The sequence below is a fragment of the Protopterus annectens genome, chromosome 13.part0 (genome assembly GCF_019279795.1).
Source record: "Protopterus annectens isolate FY-2018-M chromosome 13.part0, PAN1.0, whole genome shotgun sequence".
Classification (NCBI taxonomy): Eukaryota; Metazoa; Chordata; order Ceratodontiformes; family Protopteridae; genus Protopterus; species Protopterus annectens.
Genome location: NC_056747.1, coordinates 57,441,649 through 57,464,675, shown reverse-complemented (window position 1 = coordinate 57,464,675; position 23,027 = coordinate 57,441,649). Strand labels below are relative to the sequence as shown.

The 23,027-nt window shown below is 37.8% G+C and overlaps 1 protein-coding gene across 4 annotated transcripts in view; it reads left to right on the top strand.

The window, feature by feature from the left end:
• The window catches only part of CTXN1 (cortexin 1), a 535,945-nt gene extending 519,587 nt beyond the window's left edge, over window positions 1-16,358 (top strand). For all 4 annotated transcript variants that reach the window (XM_044090615.1, XM_044090618.1, XM_044090616.1 and 1 more), the window contains one exon: window positions 14,521-16,358. In XM_044090615.1, the coding sequence (XP_043946550.1) occupies window positions 14,615-14,875 (261 nt within the window). In that variant the 5' untranslated portion in view covers window positions 14,521-14,614 and the 3' untranslated portion in view covers window positions 14,876-16,358. The remainder of the gene's footprint in view (window positions 1-14,520) is intronic.
• The last annotated feature ends 6,669 nt before the right edge of the window (window positions 16,359-23,027 follow it).

Here is a 23,027-nt window from a genome sequence, read left to right as displayed (position 1 = left end):
TACCATGGTTGTTCTTTCATACCACACACACACACAAATCCACCTACTGCATGTCTTTGGAATGTGGGAGGAAACCACAGCACCTGGAGGAAGCCCAAGAGAATACAGGGAGGACACGCAACTCCACCCAGAAGTCAACCCAGCCGAGAATCAAACCAAGGAACCTCTATCCACTGCACCACCCAGAATCTTTTCCACCCTTTTTGACCACTACCTTTTATTTTATTTTATCTATTTAAGTGGATAAGCCCACTGGACAAATACTTGCTCATTGTCTCACATAATGCAGATGAAGGTGGCAGGAAGCAAACCCTGTACCATGGGAAGAGGAAGCAGCTCATTATCTATAGTGAGCTTTAGACGTCTGTGCTATCTGCCAGACCATTCGCACAGTTATCTATTTCCCCACAAGCTGTGCTATCTGCCAAACCGTTCGCAGTTATCTATTTCCCCACAAGCTGTGCTATCTGCCAGTTATCTATTTCCCCAGCTGTGTGTATTCTGCCAGATCGTTCCACAGTTATCTATTTCCACAAGCTGTGCTATCTGCCAGAGACCTCCGACAGTTATCCTATTTCCCCACAGGCTGTGCTATCACAGTTATCTATTTCGCCACAAGCTGTGCTGTCTGCCAGACCGTTCCGACAGTTATCTATTTCCCCACAAGCTGTGCTGTCTGCCAGACCGTTCCCACAGTTATCTATTTCCCCACAAGCTGTGCTGTCTGCCAGACCGTTCCCACAGTTATCTATTTCCCCACAAGCTGTGCTATCTGCCAGACCGTTCCCACAGTTATCTATTTCCCCACAAGCTGTGCTATCTGCCAGACCGTTCCCACAGTTATCTATTTCCCCACAAGCTGTGCTATCTGCCAGACCGTTCGCACAGTTATCTATTTCCCCACAAGCTGTGCTATCTGCCAGACCGTTCCCACAGTTATCTATTTCCCCACAAGCTGTGCTGCCAGACCGTTCCCACAGTTATCTATTTCCCCACAAGCTGTGCTATCTGCCAGACCGTTCCCACAGTTATCTATTTCCCCACAAGCTGTGCTATCTGCCAGACCGTTCCGACAGTTATCTATTTCCCCACAAGTTTCTTAATGCTGATCTTTTTTCTATCTGCTCTTCCTGTTCTCATTATTCCTGTATTATTTTGCATGCCTCACTTCGGTTCTCTTCTCGGTAAGATTTTAAGGGCATTATTCAAGCTAATTGTATACATGCTTTTGTTTTCTTTTTTACATTATGCATCTATTTCATGTGCATACCGTCCTTATACATCGTGCATTTTTTTATTAGCTATTACTTTCTGTTGATATTGTTTCAGTCTCTGTTTCTTTATTGCATGTGTGTGATTATTTGTAATTAAAATCCTGGCCTAGGTCATGCCTGAAAAGGGTCTTCGAACCACATTATTAGCAGGTCAATGAATGTTTTAATAAATAAATACAATGTCACTGAACCTGCCTATTTTCCAAGAGGAATGTTCTAAAATTAGGTAACCTTTACAAACTTTTAGTTAGCTGTTATTTTTCAACAAATTCCCTTCTTTTAAGAAAGCCCAAGGAAATTTGTTTCCTGCTGCTTGCAGAATTTCTTATCAAAGTTTCCTGTGTTGTATTACTCAGCACTAAATAAATAAATAAATAACTAAATAATAACTTCATTCTTCATGTGGCGATCTTAAGGAAAGAATAATTCTACCAGTATGTGTGTAAAATCAGAAATCTTCCAGGTCTGTAACACATTTTCAAAGCATGTTTCTTGGAGTATTGTCTGGTGTAAAAAAGCCTTATGGAACAATTTCAGACAAATGATCTTAAATACAGTAATGAAAATATACAAGCAGTGGTGTAAACAGTTTGTCATAGGTTTGATTCTCAGTTTCTGTGCTTGTCAAAAACCTTTATTATTATTATTATTATTTTGCAAAGAATGACTTATTTCTCATGGTTACCTTGTAGTAAAGGCAGATATCAAGAGTATTTTAGTGAACTAGCTTGTATTTTCACCAGTGTACTATTAAATTGTGAAATGATCATTTTAATCTACTGTAGAACAGACAGTAGCTTGGAGACCAACAAAACTGAAGTTGATGTTTGTGCAGCCAGTAGTTTTGTGAGAGGGAACAGACATCAACTGCTCCATGCCTTGCGACTGTAACAAGGTAAGACCTTTGGACCACTGCTGATTAGATTAACTACACAGATTTAAACCAGGTAAATACTGGAAATGCAAATATCTACCAGAATAACTTTGGGGGCAGGATAGAACTATAGACTTCTAATTTGTCATCCCCCAATTATCTTTTTTTTTCTGAAGGAACTCAAAGCCTCTCCTGGTTGGTCTAGTAAATAATTCTCCCATATGTCTTGCCTTAGGGAGCTTTCATTGGTGGATCATGAGGGTGTAAAGTTGTCTTCACTCAGGTAATTTTCCTCTGCTATGCATACATTTGAACACTACTTAGATTTGATCTTTCAGCTCACTCTAGAAACCAGGAACTTGATAGTGTATTCAGTCTCTTGGCTCTATATCATTTTGTCGAAAACACCAATCATCGAATATCTATTTAGTGAACTCAATAAACTGAAAGCTAAATTCAGAGAATGACCACTTCCACAATTTTTTTCCCCAGGAAACTGACTAGTGGATCAACCTAGCAACCTTCAGAAGAAGCACATAATTAAAAACCCACCCAAGGGGGGGGGGGTTGTATCCCCAACACCCTCCCTAACTAAATATACCAGCTCTGAGATTGGACTACAGTGGGGAAAAGGGCAAATTTCCATGATGACCAACTAGTTTCCCTGGGAAAAAATTCACTGAAGTGATCATTCGCTGAATATAGCTTTCGATTTATTGAGTTTGATAAATAGGGCTTTGATGGTTTGTGTTTTCAACAAAATGAAGGTGTGCACTCTCTCAAAATGTAATTATTCATTTATTGTCAAACCAACTTAGCATGTACAATGCTGATGGCCCTGAAACCCTAGATGCAGCATATTATAATGTTGTAACTGGTGCTTCGGACATCACAGCTTGTCTATGTCAGAGGTTCACCGTGTTGTGAGGTCTAGTTTGACCAAGCACTCTAAATTATGTGGAGAGAAAGACAAAGGCTGCAATGTCACCAATAAAGAATACACTCCATAAGGACAAACAGCCTGGATATGCACTATGTCCCCCACCCAGTAGAAATGGTTAATAATTAAGGCCACTTATCTGTCCAATGAGATTTCTGCTGTTGATAGTCATCTGGTAATACTTTCTCATATGGTGAGTTGTGGCTGCACAGCTCAGTCTGCCTTGCTACTTGGTCATTTTTTTCTCTCTCTGAATATAAGGATGATGCATTTTGTTTGAAGAAGTTGCCAAAATGGAAGTGCTTCTTCCCTATGAGTGCAGTGGAGGAGAGCTGCAATGGACCTCTATGAAAACAAGGCATTGTTAAGCTGTGATTCATTAAACTGATTTGGATGAGATCATGATGGTGATTTGCTGAGGGCTTGAGCCAGGTCCAAACAGGCTAGTAAAATGTTTTTTTCTCTGTTTTGAAGTAGGGATTTTTTCTGATCTTTTTTTTTTTTTTGAGCTCTTTTTTAATCCTACCGTGCAACTCTAATTCAGACCAACAGCCAAAAGTAGCTCATGTCATTTAGTGTCACTAGGTCATTTGTTGTAAGCCATCAGGCACTGTAAATAATACCTGGATAAAAGCCAGAAAAGCACACCCAGGAATCCAATATTTATTTATTAGCATTTGTTGACCGGGAAAGTCCACTGGGTCAGTGACCCATTTTCAGTGGAGGCTTGGGGAGAAAAGCTCCACAATGCATTACAGAGACAAACAATGTGTTAACAATAAAAATTAAAAAGTACTACATATGTATGACAGGCAATAAAACGTATTACTATTTACAGTTCTATAGGATTACAGTAGTAAGCACTGGGAATCATTCCATAGATTAAACTGTTGCATCAATAGAAAAAGCAAGGAGTATGGTACAGTAGTTAGTTTGGTGACAGTGTAGTGATTCTGTTAGTAGGTGTACATTAGTTTTTGTGAAGAGAGGGTTATATAGTGTTTAGTGAAATGTGCTGTTTAAGGGGGTTTGTAACTAAGACAGGTGCAGGATGGATTTTTTAGGAAAATTGTTTTTAGGGCTACTTTGAAGGCTTTTGGGTGGGGGTGGTCAATTTCAGTTATTTCAGATGGTAGGTTGTTCCATAGTCTGGCAATGGAATGGGAGAAGAGGTATTGTCCGGCTTTTTTGTTGGGTTTTGCTACAGTAAGCCTGAGTTTGCTGGATGATCTTAGTGTTCTTGTAGGGGTGTATGTTTGTAGGATTGAACTGAGGGCAGTGAATTCATTAGGTTTATAGATTAGTTTGGGGGCCAAGGTTAGGTGGGTATAATGCAGCTGAAGGGAGAATTCTAGCCATTTTAGTTTAGTGATTGCCTGGCAGTAGTGAGAATGGTTTGGTTTTACGGAGGCAAATTTGGCTATTTTGTTGTAGCAGGAGTGTAATTTATTATTAAGGGTTGTGTGAAAATTAGTAAAGATGGCACTGCAGTACAGAAGGGAAGCAATGAGTAGGGTATTGGCTAGTTTTAGTTAAAAACTAAATAATGTACAAACCACCAAGAAAAATGTCTCACAAGCAGTATGCAGACAGTGAGTGCCAGCACACATTGGAATATTTCAGGGCTCACTGGCTCTCCTTGTCTGCATATTGGCTAGTTTTGTTTTGGTATATTTATCCATGTAGAGTTTGTGACGATAAAGTTTTCCTAGTTTGAAGTGGGTTTTCTTTATTGCATTTAGGATGCGAGGTTCATAGGTTAGTTTGATATCTATTGTTATTCCTAATAGTTTGGCTGTCTGCACCACTTCTATTTGTGTGCCATCTTTGGCTAGGATTTTGAAGTCAGTATCAAGTGATTTTGTAGAGAAAAGTAAAATTTTTTTTTGGGGGGGGGGGTTAGCATACGTTGTGCAATAATAAGCCAGGATTCGATAGAGGTAAAAGCTTGCTGTATGACTGTAAGGAGATCTGAGAAGTTGTCGGAGGTAGATCTCAGTGTTGAATCATTGGCATATTGGATGAGTTTCTGGATTAGAGGGGCTTTGTGCAGGTCGTTGATGAAAATATTGAACAATAATGGACATAAAATGGATCTTTGTGGAACTCCTATATTGTTGGGTAGGTAATTGGATTGTACATTTAGCCACTTTACTGATTGTTCCCTGTTATTTAAGTAAGAGATAAACCAATTGATGGATTTTGAGGAGCAGCCTAGTCTAGATAGTTGATTTATTAACTTGGTATGTGACACTGTTGAAGGCCTTAGATAGGTCCAGTAAGATTACTGAGGTGGGATGCCCTATATCTAAGGCTTTGTTGATAGTGTCACTAAAAGAGTAGGGCAGTGACAGTGCTATGCCCTGGACGGAAACAATGTTGGGTAGGGGACAGAAGAGTATTAAAGGATAGGTATTTAATATAGTGAATATATTTAGTATCTCACACAAAGCCAAAATAAAACCAATTCAGTTAAGTGGTGGACTTCATCAGAGCTGACTGGTGTGAGAAAATACAACTCTTTTATACTCATCCAGCTTAATTAATTTAATAATTATCCATTTAAAAAGATATACACCAAACTGATCACAATTAAATCAGTAAAAGCAAAACAAACATTTTTAAAAATATAGGAATTATTAAAGTAAAACTGCTTCCACTAAAAGCTTGATATGACCATAAATACTGCAGTCAAGGTATAAACATAAATCCACTTCTTTATGAAACTTTCTTTTTTGACCCCCTGCATCATTCTGCAGGCTTCTACCCCTGTGCCCCCATCTATCGTTGGCTGTACCAGAAAATCCTTAACTTCTCCTGGACCACCCAACACATGCTGGGTCCAGTTGTGGAACCTAAGGTCATCCGATGGGGGGGTCACTATCACCTCCCACCTGGGAGTTATTACTTATCATATGACCTACCTGTCTCCCCCAACTGTCTGTAGGCAGTGTGTAGACATCTAAGGGCAGGTGTGCAATGGGGACATGTGTAGTTTCAAACTGCCTCTGCAGCAGCACTGCCATGTTCCCCCACCCTCTCCCCATTCTGTCAGCTTCTCTAGGGTCCACCAGAGATCAGTGATAGGAATGCCCACACAGCCATCCTTCTCCTGGATGGGTACACCTTTCTCTCCATTCCACTACATCAGTCTCCCAAAGCCACTAATCAAACCTGGGAATGCTGGACTGTAGTCAGGACTTTATCCTCTATGCCACCAGTGTGTCTCATTTTTCTGACTGTTTTAAAGGAGGCTCTGATTACCTTGTCCTCAAAAAGCAGCTTTTGAACTCAGTGACTGCAAATGCATCACAGAGTCTCAAAACTTCCTTTTAGTGATACAGCTCGTGAGAACATAGCATCGATACAGATGTAGTCTTATTATGTCATGACCTCACTGACCCACAACAGTCTAGATTATGATCACAGCATAGCACTAAGACAATCCATTTTGGGGTTTTTGGGATGAACTCTCAATGACTCAAGATCAGCGATTGTATTTGATCTTGATGCTACTTAACCTCATGGCCATATCTAACATGGTGGATCATGGGATCTTACTTGAGCGTCTTAAAATCTACTTTAGTTCCTCTGTAGTATGTCTTGACCTGTTTGCTTCATACCTCTTGGGTTACTCTGAAAGGGTTGTGTCAGGCTTATATTTCCACCTCTAGAATATGAGGTTCAACAAGGTTTTTTCCATCAACCACTGATGACAGCATGAGGTTCCACAAAGTTTACTCCATCAACCACTGATGACAGCATGAGGTTCCACAAGGTTTATCCAGCCACCACTGATGACAGCGCATGAGGTTCCACAAGGTTTATTCAGCCACCACTTATGGCAGCATGAGGTTCCACGAGGTTTACTTCAGCCATCACAGCAGTTCACATTATATTTGCTGACACTGAGGGAGACTGTAAGAGAGACAGAGGTATTTCCAGTCAACCATATGGACATTCAGCTTCAACCTCTCATTCACTCAGGATTCTTTGACAAATTGTTCACTAACAGAAGATTATTGAAATTTGTTCTTGCTTAGTTAGCAATTTGTTTGAAACTCAGTTCTACAAAGACTGAGGCAATACAGCTGTCCCATATTCTACTCCCCCTTTATTATTTATAGGGAAAATTATTGGAATTTGTGCCCCAGGCCTATGATTTTGGCATTGCTCTTGGTTGTAGACTGACATCAAATGGCTATGTGGAAGCCATCATATTTATTCCACCTTCAGATATTTATAGACTGATTTGTGCCCCTGTATCCAATCAGATGATTTCAATGCTTTTCTAGAGCTCTCAGAAGGTGATCTGTTATAACTGTAGGTAATTCAGAATTCTGCAGCAAGGTCGCTAATGAACTGGCACACTGTGTAGTGTAAAATGTATATATAGAAGTATTTAAATACTGTAAATATATGTCTGTATGGGAATAATAAAACAATTAATGAAGAAATGGCACTAATTATAGACCTGTGAGTATTAACTCTACCATGGATGTTTGAAAGCCTGCAAAGACCATGGTAATAGTAAACTGAGCTTGGATGCATTGTTCCTTTAAGCAGGTCTGTTCACTGCTGTTTTACAGTTTTGGGATACATCTTTAAACTCCCTGCTATGACTTTATGCTACCCATGTGAGAACAATCAGGCTTCCCCTAGACTTAAAGGAACACCACTAGCATTTCAATAATAAATTATGTAAAGCTTTGACAATACAGCATCTCTGATGTCACAGAGGACTAAAGCCCTGGCTATGGTCCAAGTGGCCTGAGTCTGAGTGGCAGCTCTGGTGGCAGGTCATGGAGGCAAGGGAAGATGGACATGCCCCTTCAAAGTAAGAGGGAAGGCTGTAGTGTGCTGTAAGAATGATGTGAGCTATTGAAGGAGAGATGCTATGCGAAACAGCCTGAAGGTGGACATTCAGCTCACCTAGCCAAAATTAGGAGGTAGCCTTCATAGCAGGTGTGCAAAATCATACACCTGCATAGGGAAGGCATTGCAGGTCTTAGTGGTGATGCAGAATGGACTCGCCTCCACCTCTTAATGCCAACAGAAACACCATCATAGCTGGGAGGTCAGTGAGGGAACAAGCAACCATCATGGCTGCCTGAATGATAGCAATGCGGAATGGCTCTCACCCACCCACAGTTGTTACGGATGTACCCATTATATGAGAAAGAATGCTATTAAGTCAAGTAGGGTGAGACTTCATGGTCTGCAGAAATGTGGGCAAAAAGGACGTAGAATGACATTTTTTTTATTATACAAGATAGAAATGGTATTGAGGTTACTTCTATTATATCTGAAACAATTGACCCAGCAAATTAAAAAGCCCTTAATTTTCTCCCTCGATATGTATGTGGGTGGGTGAGAGCCATTCCGCATTGCTATCATTCAGGCAGCCATGAAGGTTGCTTGTTCCCCCACTGACCTCCCAGCTATGATGGTGTTTCTGTTGGCAGTAAGAGGTGGGGGGAGTCCATAATTAGTGCCATTTCTTCATTAATTGTTTTATTATTCCCATACAGACATATATTTACTGTAAGCACCACGTAGTCTCTTACATTATGTGATATATACCTGTATGTAATAATACTGTAAGTACCACAGTCTCTTACATTATGTAATATATACTCATTCTATTTGTGCATAGTCTACCTGCAAATATACAAGTTTATAGTAGTCAGATCACATCTGAAGATACACTGCTTGTAAATATTCTGCCCAGAAATAGAAGTTCTATAACTACTGTCGTGTGCTACTGAAATTGCAATAAACTATGATGGTCTGCCTTGTGACCTATTCCATAACTGAAAAGGGTACCTAGTCTAGTTCACCCACTTGGTTATCAAATAAATGTGATTAGATAGTTTTCTTTTTTATATCCTTTTTTGCCATGGTGATTCCTGCTGACCTTCAGCCCTCTTGGATGTCAGCCCTATTCATCGCCCAGGTGTCTATAGCCAAATCATGGACTCAAGTCACTCACGCAGACATCATTTTTTCTGTTTAGGCCCGAATCCAACCTCTCAGTGCTACATGTAGGTGCCTGCATCACTATAAGGTCCTACTTTAAATTCCCTCATATGTGAAAGCTGCCGGTCATATGTTAAAGTGGGTAGCCATTGCAGTCACCAGATTGGTAAGCCAAGCCCACACCTCTGTTTACAACTCTTTTCTAACAGCATCTGCTTTCATTTATAAAATAACCACCAGATGATACCTTGGTAAACTTATACAAACAGAAGAATTTATTAAAACCATCTTCCCTAGACTGCAGTCAAATGAACAGTATAACTTTAGACACAATTACAATTTCCCTACCAAAAAAAAAGTGCATGACATTACACATTTGTATTCCAAAGTTCCTCATGTTACTGACAGTAAAATTCCTTCCACAACGCAAACTAATGACAACAATGGGCTTTTTAGGTATTGTTCAAAATAGGACTATGGGTTAATGAGGAAAACATGGAGAGTATTCATACATGTGAGAATCAGATAAAATTATTATCAGTGTCTATTTTTGAAGTAAAGATCAGAGCTCTGTGTCGTCTTCCTGGGTTAAAATATTCTATGTAATTAATCTACTTCCCAGGTTTACTACTAATGCAAAGACTTCTGATCTTTTATTTGTACTTGCAGGACTGAATGGTTTGATGTATATTCCATTAAATCATATGAAGGACTCATTCTTCTAGAACATTCCGTAGTTGTAAGGCCTCCATGTGGTTGAGGGTGGAGAGAGGGAAGCTGTAGGGCAATGGAGGTCAGTGACTCTTTTAGGAGATCACTTCATGTCAATTTCTACAGAATCTTCATTGCAGTACTGGGGGTCAAAAGTGGGGAGATTCTCCCTTAATGTCAGAGTAGAAGGATCTTGCACTAACCTGCTTAGAAAAACAAGAGCCTCCCATGGCAACTCAAAGAAACATTTCTGGCCTTATTTCTGGACCTGTACATGGCATGATATTTGAGATGAATTGTATATCGCAGTTCTTTAAACTTTTTCAAAGCAGAAATAAATTAAGCAAGTTTGTTAAATAGTGCAGTATTGTAGTCTGGGGCATAACAGACTACTGTGACACTGATCATATATACTATCTGTATGTCTCAAGCACCCTTTAAAACTTCCTCTCTATCCATACAGTGTAAGAAATTTCATGACAAAATGACAAGGCAGATTTGTGGGGAGTGAGTATTAATACTTTTGGTTTCTCAATTTCTAGGGAGGAGGGGCTAACAGCTTAGTCAATTCCTTAAGGATGAAGGTGAAAGAATGTTGGTCTTCTAGTCTTTCAGGCATTTCATTGTGGTAGTCTGTGTTCTCAATATCCTCCATTATAATTTCTGCTTTCTTACTCCATATGGAAAATTCTTCAGATTGACTTAAGTAAATGTTTATCAAATCTTGATACTGTTGTTCTTTCAAATAATGTTGCCCAATCCGTTCCTTCAGTGTGGTCAGTTATTTCTTACTGTCCTCACTGATAGTTGCTAAGCATTTAATGTCAGATAATTTCTTGTAATACAGTGGTTTAAAAACAAATTGTAAAGCCAAGAATTCTGTTTTGTTTTCTGCACGTTCCACTGCTGCCTTCTGTTTTGATTTAGTCATTATGCTGATGTCAGTCAGTGCCCTGTGCTTGCTCTTTCCAGGAAGCAATAGTGATGAAACTTCCAGGGCACAGGAAAACAAAAGGAAAAAAACTTCCAGACCTGACAGACTAGTTACTCAGGCATAATCAGCAGATTAAGAAGAGTGGTCTAATACTCATTTTCCATTTAAATTATTATAATGTTACCAGGACAGCATGACTCCAATGTGTCTAGTTAGTTGACTGAAGAAGCAGTCGACATGCATAATGTGGAATTGAAAACAGTGAAACTCCTTGACTGCAGTACAGCTGGGAAATTTGCCCTTTCCCATTGTAGTATGATGTATTCAGCAGTTGGTGTTCTTCATTTGTATATTTTCATATACTTGGATTGTGAAGGAGTGGAGGAATTGTGTTTCTTTTGGCCATTGTAGTATGATCTCAGAGTTTTATATATATATATATATATATATATATATATATATATATACATATAAATGAATAGTAAAGTGGTGCAGTAGTGCAGCAGATAACGTTGTCTCCTCACAGCAAGAGGTTTTCCTGTTCGATTCTTGGCTGCGGTGCCTTCTGTGTGGAGTTTGCATGTTCTCCCTGCATTGTGTTTGTGTTTCCTCCGGGTAACTCTGGTTTCCTCCCACATTCAAATGACATGTGACTGGAGCATTTCTCCCTGGGCCTCCGCTGAAAATAGGCTCTGTGGAGCCTAGTCGGACTTTCCCGGTCAACAAATGTAAAATAAAAATAAATATATATATATATATATATATATATATATATATATATATATATCTCAAGATACTGAAATTCGAGTTTTCAGTATTTTGGGATTGTAAAGGGGAACTATATATATATATATATATATATATATATATATATATATATATGGATTCACTTCATAGCACTGAAAACTCAAAAGACTGAAAATGAAAAAACTTCATAATATAGAAGACCAAAACACTGAAACTTCAAAACACTGAAAACACAAACTCAAAACACTGAAAACACATATCATACATATACTGAGTTTAAACAACATAAATCATAGCACTATCCACCAAGTGTAAGCAGGGGGCAAGCCCCCCCTGCACCCCCTGCTACTTAAATCTATCAACTCCAAGATTGCACTTAGTGTAGTGAAGTGCAATCTTGGAGTTGATATATATAAGTAGCAGGGGGTGTGGGGGGTGCAGCCTCCTACATGGGGGTTCATGGGGGCTTGCCCCCCTGCTTACACTTGGTGGAAAGTGCTATGATTTATGTTTAAACTCAGTATATGTATGATATGTGTTTTCAGTGTTTTGAGTTTCAGTGTTTTGAGTTTAAGATTTTGAGGTTTCAGTGTTTTGAGTTTTCAGTGTTCTGAAGTGAATCCATATATCTATCTATCTATTATACATATATATATATATATATATATATATATATATATATATATATATATATAGTTCCCCTTTACAATTCCGAAATACTGAAAGCTTGAATTTCAGTATCTCGAGACCATAAAGGTGAAAATGTAAAATCTCGAAAGTGCATAAGCGCAAATTTGAATATCTCGAATCCGTGCTTATGCAGTGCAGCAACAGGATGAGAAGCGTTTGGCCGGGATGTTTTATAGAAGTGAAGGTACGTGAATGTATGTGAGTGTTATTGTAAGTTGTGCATGTTGGTTAGGGTAGGGAGGTTGTGTTTGTGTGTGTGTGTGTGTGTGTGTGTGCGAGGGAGTGTGGAATGTCTGCATGTGAGTAATGCATTTCTTGACTGTTAGTGCGATCTCAGAGTTGGTATATATAAGTAAGGGTGGTGTGGGGGGTGCAGGGGAGCTTGCCCCCTGCATAGATGTAGTGTAGGATTGTGTAGTTTGTGTGGTGTGGGTTGAATGGTGTGCGTGTTGTGTGGTGTATGGTTTGTGAATGTTCAGGATTTTAGTTTTTCGTGTTTGTGTGTTTCGGGATTTTAAGGGCTGTTCGACTTTATAGTTTTGAGATACTGAATATATGTATATATATATATATATATATATATATATATATATATATATATATATATATATATATATATATATATATATAATTAGTATGGGATGATTGTGCACGTGGGCTGCAAAAATATGTTTTATACACTTTTTTGTTGATATTCTGGAGTTTCAATGTTTCTGGGTCGACATTGCACATGTTGACTATTTCTCCAGTTAACTATTTAGATCCTGACTCCAACAGCTTAGTTCATCTACCTGCAACTGCATTCCTAAGCATGCTCATTTAGTGTCCTATGTCCTTACCAGATAAGCAAAATGCACAATCATACATATGTTTATTTAGTTTGACATTTGTTAACTGGGTTAGTAGCCCATTTTCAGTGGAGACCCAAGGAGAAAACCTCCAAAAGAGAACATTTACATTACAAAATGTTACTAGCACATACAGAGTTTTAATATAGACTAAATTACAGTATTAGAATATTAGGAACAAAGTTAAATGTAATAAATCTAGTAGGTAAAGTAGTAAAAATAGATCTAATTTATATTTGGAGCAGAAACTTCTTTGCTATTGAAGAAGCTGCATTGACAGGTTTTTCCTCTAACACAGCAGGACTGCACTGCTCCAAATAAAGCCTTCCTAAATATACATTTTAAACAGCAAAATACAAATTAGTAGTCAGTAACAAATGTTCCCATTAGCCAGAATACAAAGAAAAACTGGCTTCACAATGTGGAATCAATCAGCATGTACCAATGCATCCACATTTAGAAGCCTATAAAGTTAGCTGCATGTCAGATTAGATACATAATAAAAAATTAGTTTATCTTATAAACAATAGCTCATCCCCGTTTCTCTCTCTCTCTCATGCTTTGATATATGTTTGCAGTGTCGACATGTACTTTTCAGTTGGGAGCAACTTTGTTCCTTCATAATGTAGTTTGAAATTTCTGCTTTGTTTGCAGGCTCAGATACAAAACAGCTTGTGTGTGTGTGATGTATTTTGGTGCATCGATATAACCACATACCTTACTGATGGCTATTGTGAGGGAAAAGTTCCTCTCAGGTGTTGAAGTCTTAGAGTTGATTAAGTTAACTAAGTAGTACAGGGGGACAGACACCTGCCTGGAAGGTGTGGGGTGAGGGGGGGGGGGACTAAATAATAATTTTTAGTGTTTTAAAGTAATCTTGGTTTTGGTTAGATTACTTTTGCAGATTTTTTTTTAATTTCTTTCCCTTTTTGTGTCTATAGGGGTAACAGACTTCTCTGCATCAATCTAATTTTCAGAGTTGCTAAATGGTTTTGAGAGAATGTATTTGTTTTCGATTTAGTTGAAGACGAGCAATATTTTAGTTTATCTGGTGTTTTGGCTGTAACATCAAAATGTACAGTGAAGTAATATTTATTATGACTTAATCCCTTCCTTATTCATGTGAATATGCAGACTGACTAGGGCCTCGATCCCAAAAGACTTGCTCTCCATGTAAGTGACTTACTTCAGTGTAAGCCTGCTTTATAGCTAGATCAAGAGCAAGTCGTTTTTAATCTAGCCTTTCACATTAAGACACAACTCAGGACTCATGTCTGGTAAGAAAGATTGTTAAAATATGGTTAGTCTTTAATACTATAAATATTTAACCTGAAAAGGTCACCTTAATTTATATTTTCTGATATTTAAGTGGCACTTTACACCTGAATAACTGACAACTAGTTATAAGTGGCTGACAGTTGAAAACTTAACCGTACATGTTATTTTCCATTCTTTCCTCCTGAAAAGCAAAAATGACTTAATATCCGTGACCTTACAGTAACAAATTCTTTCTTGTATTTTAGGATTGCATCAACTGTGGATAATCAGACATTATTTTAAGCTTTGTAGAGCTGTTTGTTTCCCCAATGACGACTGCTGTTTCTTGTCGCTATCGCAATGAATAATGTGTCCGCTATGGATTATGAGCTGTCACCAACCATTCGCGATGTCGAAGATCTTCCACCTAGTAGTCTTGGAATGGATGCAGAGCAAAAGACTGTATTTGCCTTCGTGATTTTCCTTCTGGTGTTTCTTGTGATACTTGTGGTTCGATGCTTCCGTATATTGCTGGATCCATATAGTCGGATGCCAGCCTCATCGTGGACTGACCACAAAGAAGGATTAGAGAGGGGACAGTTTGATTATGCTTTAGTTTAGAAAAGTGATAAATGGCTACTGCAGATTCGGGTGGGTGAGGCGGGATCCTAGCGTTTTTGTTTTTTTTTTGCATTATTATGCTTTTAATTGTAACAGTAATCAAAGGTATATCTAATATTCACTTCCATCTCTGGAACTGCCTAAACAATATTTAGCTGCAGTACAAAAAATAGCAAGCAGAAAAAGTGATTTTTTTTTAGCACCTTGCAACTTCCTTCCTCTGCTAATGATGTTTACTGTTGGACTTCTATTCCCAGTGCAAGAAGCTATTAGCTATATTTGTCTGTCAGTTTCAGATTTTGAATCTTGGAAGCTAGCAAAATCCTGAAGTACATCTGTTTTAACTGTGTCGTACAATCTCTGAATACAACAAGATTATTCACATTTAGCTTAATTGTGTCCTACATTCCTAAGGGTGATATTGTTAGATATTTGTAAAAAGCTGTCCATTCAGCTAGGGTGGCACAAATGGCAAATAGAATACATTTGCTTAGAGTAAATAACATTTTTCTATTTTTTTATGTTTGATGTGTTTTCATTAAGTGTCTTAAAGTGAAAAGTACATTAGTGGCAGTTATTCAGGGATATGTAGAGCAGGGAGCATAGCCTGACAGAGGGCTACAAGTTGAAAAGACTTGGACCAAATCTATTTAAAGTACATATTAAAGAAGACCTTGAGTAATTTTAAGGTATCATATATATTTGTTCCCAAACCGCTTGACTGGGAGCATCATTTCAGCGACTATACCTTTGGTTTCCACCATGAGCCTTACCAAACAAAGCTGGAATGTTAAGAAAAAAGTAAATGGAGGAATTACTTTCCTGTATACCTGAGAAATTCTAAGCATTGCTACCCGTTCAGTAGTAGTTGTGACACCAGGAGCCTTAACCATGATGCTCAACATGAGGGGACAGTGGTGGGCTTCCTCACACTTAAAATGGTTCCTTGTGTGTATGCACCTTATTTCTGTAAATATGCTAGGTGTGGTACATAGATTGGAGTCTGTTGGCCCATCTCTATCCCCTAACCTTCTCTGTAGGCTTAGATTTCAAATATACCAGATAATCTTCCTTAAACTTAATACAATCCTTGTGCTAAGCTGTAGGAATTGCAACTCATATCCGAAGCGAGTGACATTTAACATTTGCAGTGCACTATATGGAACAAATGTATCTGTGTTTCAATGTAGTAGTAGTACTAATGAAGAACAAACACAATATACAAGACATGTCTGTATCTACAAATTAAAAGGTCTTGTAGTCAGCTAGGTGCCTTGTGTTTTCCTCTGTACTTACTGTATTTTTACGTTTTCTGCATAACACAGTGTTCAGATTTAATGTTTTATCGTAAATGACTGTATAAATATAGCCAGTTTACATAGGCGTTGTGTGTTGTGTTTGAAAACTGGGTTTCCTTAATGTTTGCTGTATTTTTCTTTTTAAAGGACTAATTGTTCTGTTTTATTAAAGCTTACTGTTTCTACCTTGCTGGTCTAGCTATTAACTGAATGGTTTTGCTTAAGTGCATTTAAGTATACACTGTATTAATGCTGTGTAACTGCCTAGATATGCTGGTCACAAATCATTGTCAAAGAAGATATAGTGTGAAGGTGATCAGAAAAATGCAATCAACATTAGCAATCAATCCATCTGCAAAGCAAACAAGAAAACATAAGACTTTAATTGGTAGCATATACTATTATATTGTAAAGAGCATTATCTAAGTTATCAACACCTATGTGGTGTGGAATGTCACATCTCTAGCAGACTACACACATCTTCCTGTTCATTTTCAGAAATAAACTTAAAAAGCATAAGACAAACAAATGCAAATAATTTGCAAAGAATAAAAGCTGTTAAAAAATGTACAAATAGCAGTATCAGTTATCAGTAAATACCGTAATATTATAATGCAAAAACCCCAAATTATATTTTTTCTAAATTTTTCAAATTTTAATGTCTTGAAAACTATACAGCCTAGGCATACAGTATTAGAGCATTTTTGTTAACCAGACATAATCTTTCACCTGACAAGAAATTCCTCCGCAAGTGCATGTTTACTGAGATGCTTACAGAAATATGAAAACATGTTTAATTGTATAATTTGCAATATAAATAATACTTGATATCTCTCAAGATGAATCAATTACAGTGTAACTATTAGACAACTTTCTTCACCAACATCTAAAGTTTCACAGAATGTCATGCAATAGTCACTTGGTTTTTAAAGTGTTAAGTACATATGGAAATACTGTTTATTTTCTTAATTACTAATAAACAATTAACAATATTTCCACTATACTGTGGATATAAGCCAGCATTTCAGTGAATTGTCAAGTCTTCCACATTGGTGTTTCACTCCATACCCCTCAATAAAAAAATAGGTCATTCAGTTATGAAAATAAATTTGAAAATATTAATAAGTGATAAAGATTAACTTCTCCACTGCAGGAATCCTAGACAAACAATATTGGTGCCATTTTGTTAAGTTCTTGCACTTTCTAATACTGCCTATTATTGGCTGGTAAGTCACTTTGTTAAAGAAACAGGACCCAAAACAGTTCTGGATGCCATAAGGAAGTGTGTTGTGAAAAGGAAGCATACAAAAAGGCATTATAGGCTTGAGTGACCAAAATAATGTAGGAAAACTAAAGCTAGGGGAGATGCACACTGTGAGGATAAAGGCATATTAAAGTATCCTGTCCCAGAGAATGCATAGAACTTTGGGGAGATGCACGCTGTGAGGATACAAGACATATTAAATTATCCTGTCCCAGGGAATACATAGACCTTTGGGGACATGCACGTTGTGAGGTTATAAGGCATATTAAAGCATCCTGTCCCAGAGAATGCATAGAACTTTAGGGAGATGCACGCTGTGAGGATGCAAGGCATATTAAAGTATCCTGTCCCAGAGAATACGTAGAACTTTAGGGAGATGCACGCTGTGAGGATACAAGGCATATTAAAGTATCCTGTCCCAGAGAATACGTAGAACTTTAGGGAGATGCACGCTGTGAGGATACAAGGCATATTTAAGTAGCCTGTCCCAGAGAATACGTAGAACTTTAGGGAGATGCACGCTGTGAAGATACAAGGCATATTAAAGTATCCTGTCCCAGGGAATACAGAGACCTTTGGAGACATTCACGCTGTGAGGGTATACGGCATATTAAATTATCCTGTCCCAGAGAATGCATAGAACTTTAGGGAGATACACACTGTGAGGGTATAATGCATATTAAAGTATCCTGTCCCAGAGAATACATAAAACCATTTGTTAACCAGGTAAACTCCTTGGACATGTATCCCTTTTCCAGGGAAGCCCTTTAACTGCATTTTTTAATTAATGTTTTCAGAGTCACACAGTAGGTAAGTGGAGGTGAAACAAATTAAATCCTGTACCCTTGAGGACAGGAAACAGTACATTAACAGTTCAGAGCCTTAATCCTCTGTGCTGTTAGACATCTAAACATTAGTGTGCATTTTAACTTTTAAAATTTTCATAATTTGTGATCAGAAGTATTTCTACAGAACAGCCATCATGCCTATTCAGTTGTGCCTGCAAAGCTGCACTGTTTATTGTCAGCACTGCACCACAGAAGGATGAAGCCTTGAATGTGATTGAGATAAACCTGAATATCGGAGGAGTCAATAATGGGAAGGTGGGGTTAGGCAGCTGCTACCAAGCTCACCCATCCTGGGGAAGGTGGCACTCCAGCTCCACCAGTGTCTGCTTCTACTAGAAAGTAAGGTGTACAATATTCAGTCTATGGAGAAGAGAGACATGTGTGGCTCTGCCAAGCTGCATCTGCAAAGCAACCATAATAACCTTCCTGAAACATTTGTAGGAGTGTGCATGAACACAAAGGAAGGCATAGTAGGCCCTTGCATCTCTGATCGTGCACTTCAGCTGCCCAGTGCAGGCATTAAGGAAAAAAAAACAAATACTTATGGATGTCTGAATGATGGCCATGTTCGACCATCTCTTGTCACAGTGATAGAGAATAAATGGACACATTTGTGGTACAAGTTGTCCAGCAAGCACAGGATATAGCAAAGACATAAGAACAGAGTTGGACTTTGACTGGGATGGTGATTCTCCGTCAAAGCCCAGTGATCAAGATCCGTCAGTTAAGATTTCGCCAGGTAGTCTGAGGTACAAAGAAAAGATAAGACACTGTTATGTTGCAGGCTTGGCCTCATTTTTCCCAACTGATAGATTTGAGATCACAGTTAGTATGACCACACATGAACTTTCACTAGCACTGATGATTTTTTTGTGCCCCATCTCTACCTCTCCTTCCCCCTTTTGAATGCCTCCATGATTTCCCTCCTAACCACATACTTTGGTAGCCCATTCCAGGAGTGTGGAATCTTCCTTGTGAGAAGTCCTTTTAGAGCTCCAGGGAATAGTTAGCATTCTCCTTGTGCTCCCACCCATTCTTCCTGTTCAGAATGGCTCCTTTACATCTAGTCCGAGATTAAAAAAAAATCTAACTTCCTCCAGTCTGTGGTCATACACTTTCCTCTCCATCCCATTCACTTTTCTGTTCTCCTTCCAGCAGTTTGATAGTCTATGCTTTACAAGACCTTGAAATCTGCTTAAATTACTGAAGGTGTGGTCTCAGCAGGACCAACTATAGTAGAGAGTCGATTATCCAAACCTCGATTATCTGAAACGTCAATTATCCGAACCAGCCTTCCCAAGTTTTCCGGTAGGAAAAATCATAGAGTCTGAATATGTAAACATTATACATATTTGCTTGAGCATGTTTTTTGAGCTTGTAGCCAGCTTGTGTGTGAAAAATATTCTTTATTGTCCACTGGAATCGCTGAATGGTTGAAAAGTGTATTCCTGCGTGCAGGAAAAAAAACAAGATTTTAGAAGTTTTTATCCGGTTCAAATATATGTTTGCTTATCTGAACAGTTTGATTATCCAAACTACCCTAAGTCCCAATTAATTCAGATAATAGACTTTCTACTGTAAAATGGAAACATTAACTCTTTGCTTATGGAGTGCATTTCCACTGAAAATATGCACATTCTGTTTGATAGTACTCATAATGTCTGACTCTGCTGCAGCCTTTGTGTAATTAATACCCCCAGACCCTTCTCAGATCTGTGTAATTAACACCCCCATACTCTTCTCAGTTCAAGCTCCCCCAAATGATACTCTGCAACCAGGATATTATGGCTCAAATGGCTGCAGAGAACCTCAGATGTTTCCTTTCTCTCTGCTTAGTAACTCTATAAAATCCTTCCCCATTGTTGCAACCATAAAATTATAAACATTAACAGGTAATAAACAGCAGAAACACAAAGTGGAAACCTATTATAAATAATGATGGCATAGTAATAGTGCACAGAAACATCTGAATAATTTAAGTGGTGCATTTGCCCTAGAATACAGTCTGAATAGTTTAATTATCAAGAGAATAATTATGGACCAGGACCACTCTAGCATTTTAAAGGACCATGTAGATTTCTTCATAAATTAAAGTTAAAGGTTCTGTTGTCAAAATAATCAGTAATATCCAAAAAAAAAAAAAACAACAAATTCACTGAGGAAATGTTTATGTGAACTATTAAGCACTTTTGCCCTACAGTTAACAAGAGTCTTCATCAGAACACAAATAAAATCACAGCTTCCACATTTAAATGCTACTATAGAAAATTATTTCCTAATACTGGAAATTATGTAACAAACTCAAATGTAAAAAAAATTATGAAACTTGTTTAAAAACCTGAAGTTCCAATACAAAATCAGCGACACAGCTCAAACTATGCTTCGTTAAAGCATTGTTTATGTCCGTATTGTGGATGGCACTAATGTGCTCATATATTCTTTTTTTAAAAATGTCTTTGCTTCACTGATATAAAAACTAGCACAGGATGCAAACTTGGCCATTTAAACCACCCCATATGTATCACAATTAAAACAGCTGAAATCATAATGAATATTTTAAAGTCTGCCAAAGAGCTCAATGAACCCTCATATATAAAGGGGCATTAGTTGCAGCACCCACATTTATACATTTTGTCTCCTGTATCCCTGGATTTATTCCTGGGAGTTCCAGAAGTTTCTTTAAGGAATGATTTTTTTTTTTAAATAAAATGGGAAATAAGGCCCAACTGTGCTTACAAGACATCAAAAATGAGAACCCAGTTTTTCCTACTAATGGAATGTATTGCTCCTTTGTGAACCAAAAAGGTTAATATGATAGTACCTTTAAAAATGAGTTGACTGTGTAGTATTGTTTAATTCAATAAATTTGTGTAAAATATGAGAAAATTTCAACTGTCTACAGCTCAAAACTTAATTTTTCATTCCCAACACAAAATCACTCCGGTATTTCCTGTTTAAAATAATGTCACACAATTTGTTCAATTCAACAGAACTAATTCCATCCTCAGATGTTAGTATGGACAAACAGACCTTTTGTCCCTTCACAATATTATGCTTCTGTCTGGGGAGGTGACTGCTGTTGTAAATTATAAAACATCAGTTTTCTAAAAATTTGGCCTGGAATTTCTTGGATAACCTATCTTGGTAAATATTGATATCTAGTAGTTGATAGATTCCATAGATTTATTATAGGAAAACTTTAAAAACATTATTGTTCTGTGTAAATATGCTGATCTGACAAACCATTCCACGCCTGTCTCTTGGGGGATAACAAATTATGAATGTCAGCTATTACAAACAAAAAATTGCAATCAAAATCCAAATCTCTCATCTAATCAAAGTTAGGAGATATGCCTAAGTTTGCACATATGAAATGTACAAATCTGAAAGCAAGTTTTCAAAAGAAACCATCAGTAAGGGACAGCAAAAAATCCTGTTGGAACTTATCCTTGTGGCTTCTGTAAACATTTGTAAATGCATTCACAGTGGTCTGTGTGTGCATCAGTCAGTAATTACAGTAGAAGTCCTGGGTGCAAGGCACACAATTATATTTGTGTGGTCTATCTGGTACTGTTTGACAGTTGCAAGGCATTATATGTGGGTATGATTTCTTACAGAATTTCACAAAAAATATATACACTTTATTATGCCACTAAGCACAGACAGCAGATGCTTTATGCAAGCATTCAGTTTTGTGCAGTAGCTTTAGACCATTTTTATTTCTTTGTACTGGATCAGCTAAGTTAAAGACAGTAAAGGGGGAGACAGACATTTGAATGGATGGTAATGGGTTATGCTAGTATCTATAGCTTCTAGTAAAAGATGCCAAGCCTGAATGACTATGAACATTAAGTAGGTCTTGAAACAGAAAGCTGCCAAGTTATGAGGCTGTTTTAATCATGGTTTTAACTGTAACCAGAATCAATCAGCATCATGCACACACACTCAGCAAGTAACCACAAATATTGCACATGAAGGACCGAGACAGAAATCAGAGCTTGCACTAAATAAAAATCAATTTAAAATAAAAAGTAAAACATTGAGCACTTTCATCCCACACACTTCCCAGGACTTCATTAGAACTCATACATAACAAGTCAGCTTCCTTTTATAAACTAAATGACATCACTCATTGAAAATATTTAAAGGTATACTACATCTTTGTTAAGTTTTTTATTTTAAATAAACTGATTTTTATTTAGTGCAAGCTCTGGTTTCTAGCTCCAGCCTCCTTTGTGCACAGTATTTGTGGTTAATAGATTTCACTAAATGATCGAGCGGAAATCATTTATTTTACTACATTGTGACACCTATCATTATTAGGTAGGGAGTAATCATATGAGTTGATGAAATTCATTCTGTTGAAATTATGATGCACTAAAGGGACAAAAGCAGTAAATAATACAATTATCTTTTGATAATGTTTTGGGATTATTCTCCAGACTGACCATAGCTGTCTAGACCATTTGAGTGTATTTGTTCCATGTTAGACTGGTGTCCTGTCTAGAAGCAGTATCTCTGACTTGTACCTAATGTACACAAGTAAAGCCCTCATCTTCTCTGCAACCTTGAATTTGTAAAAGTAGGACTGAAGAATGTATAACTGTTTTTTTTTTTTAATGGCTCTTCTGCCTGCTGAACATTAGCCCCAAGACCAATGAGCCCATTTGTTCCATCCAAGTGCAAGGGTCTTCTGGTCTATATGTTCCTAATGAAGCCAGAGCTTATCCAGGCAACCATCA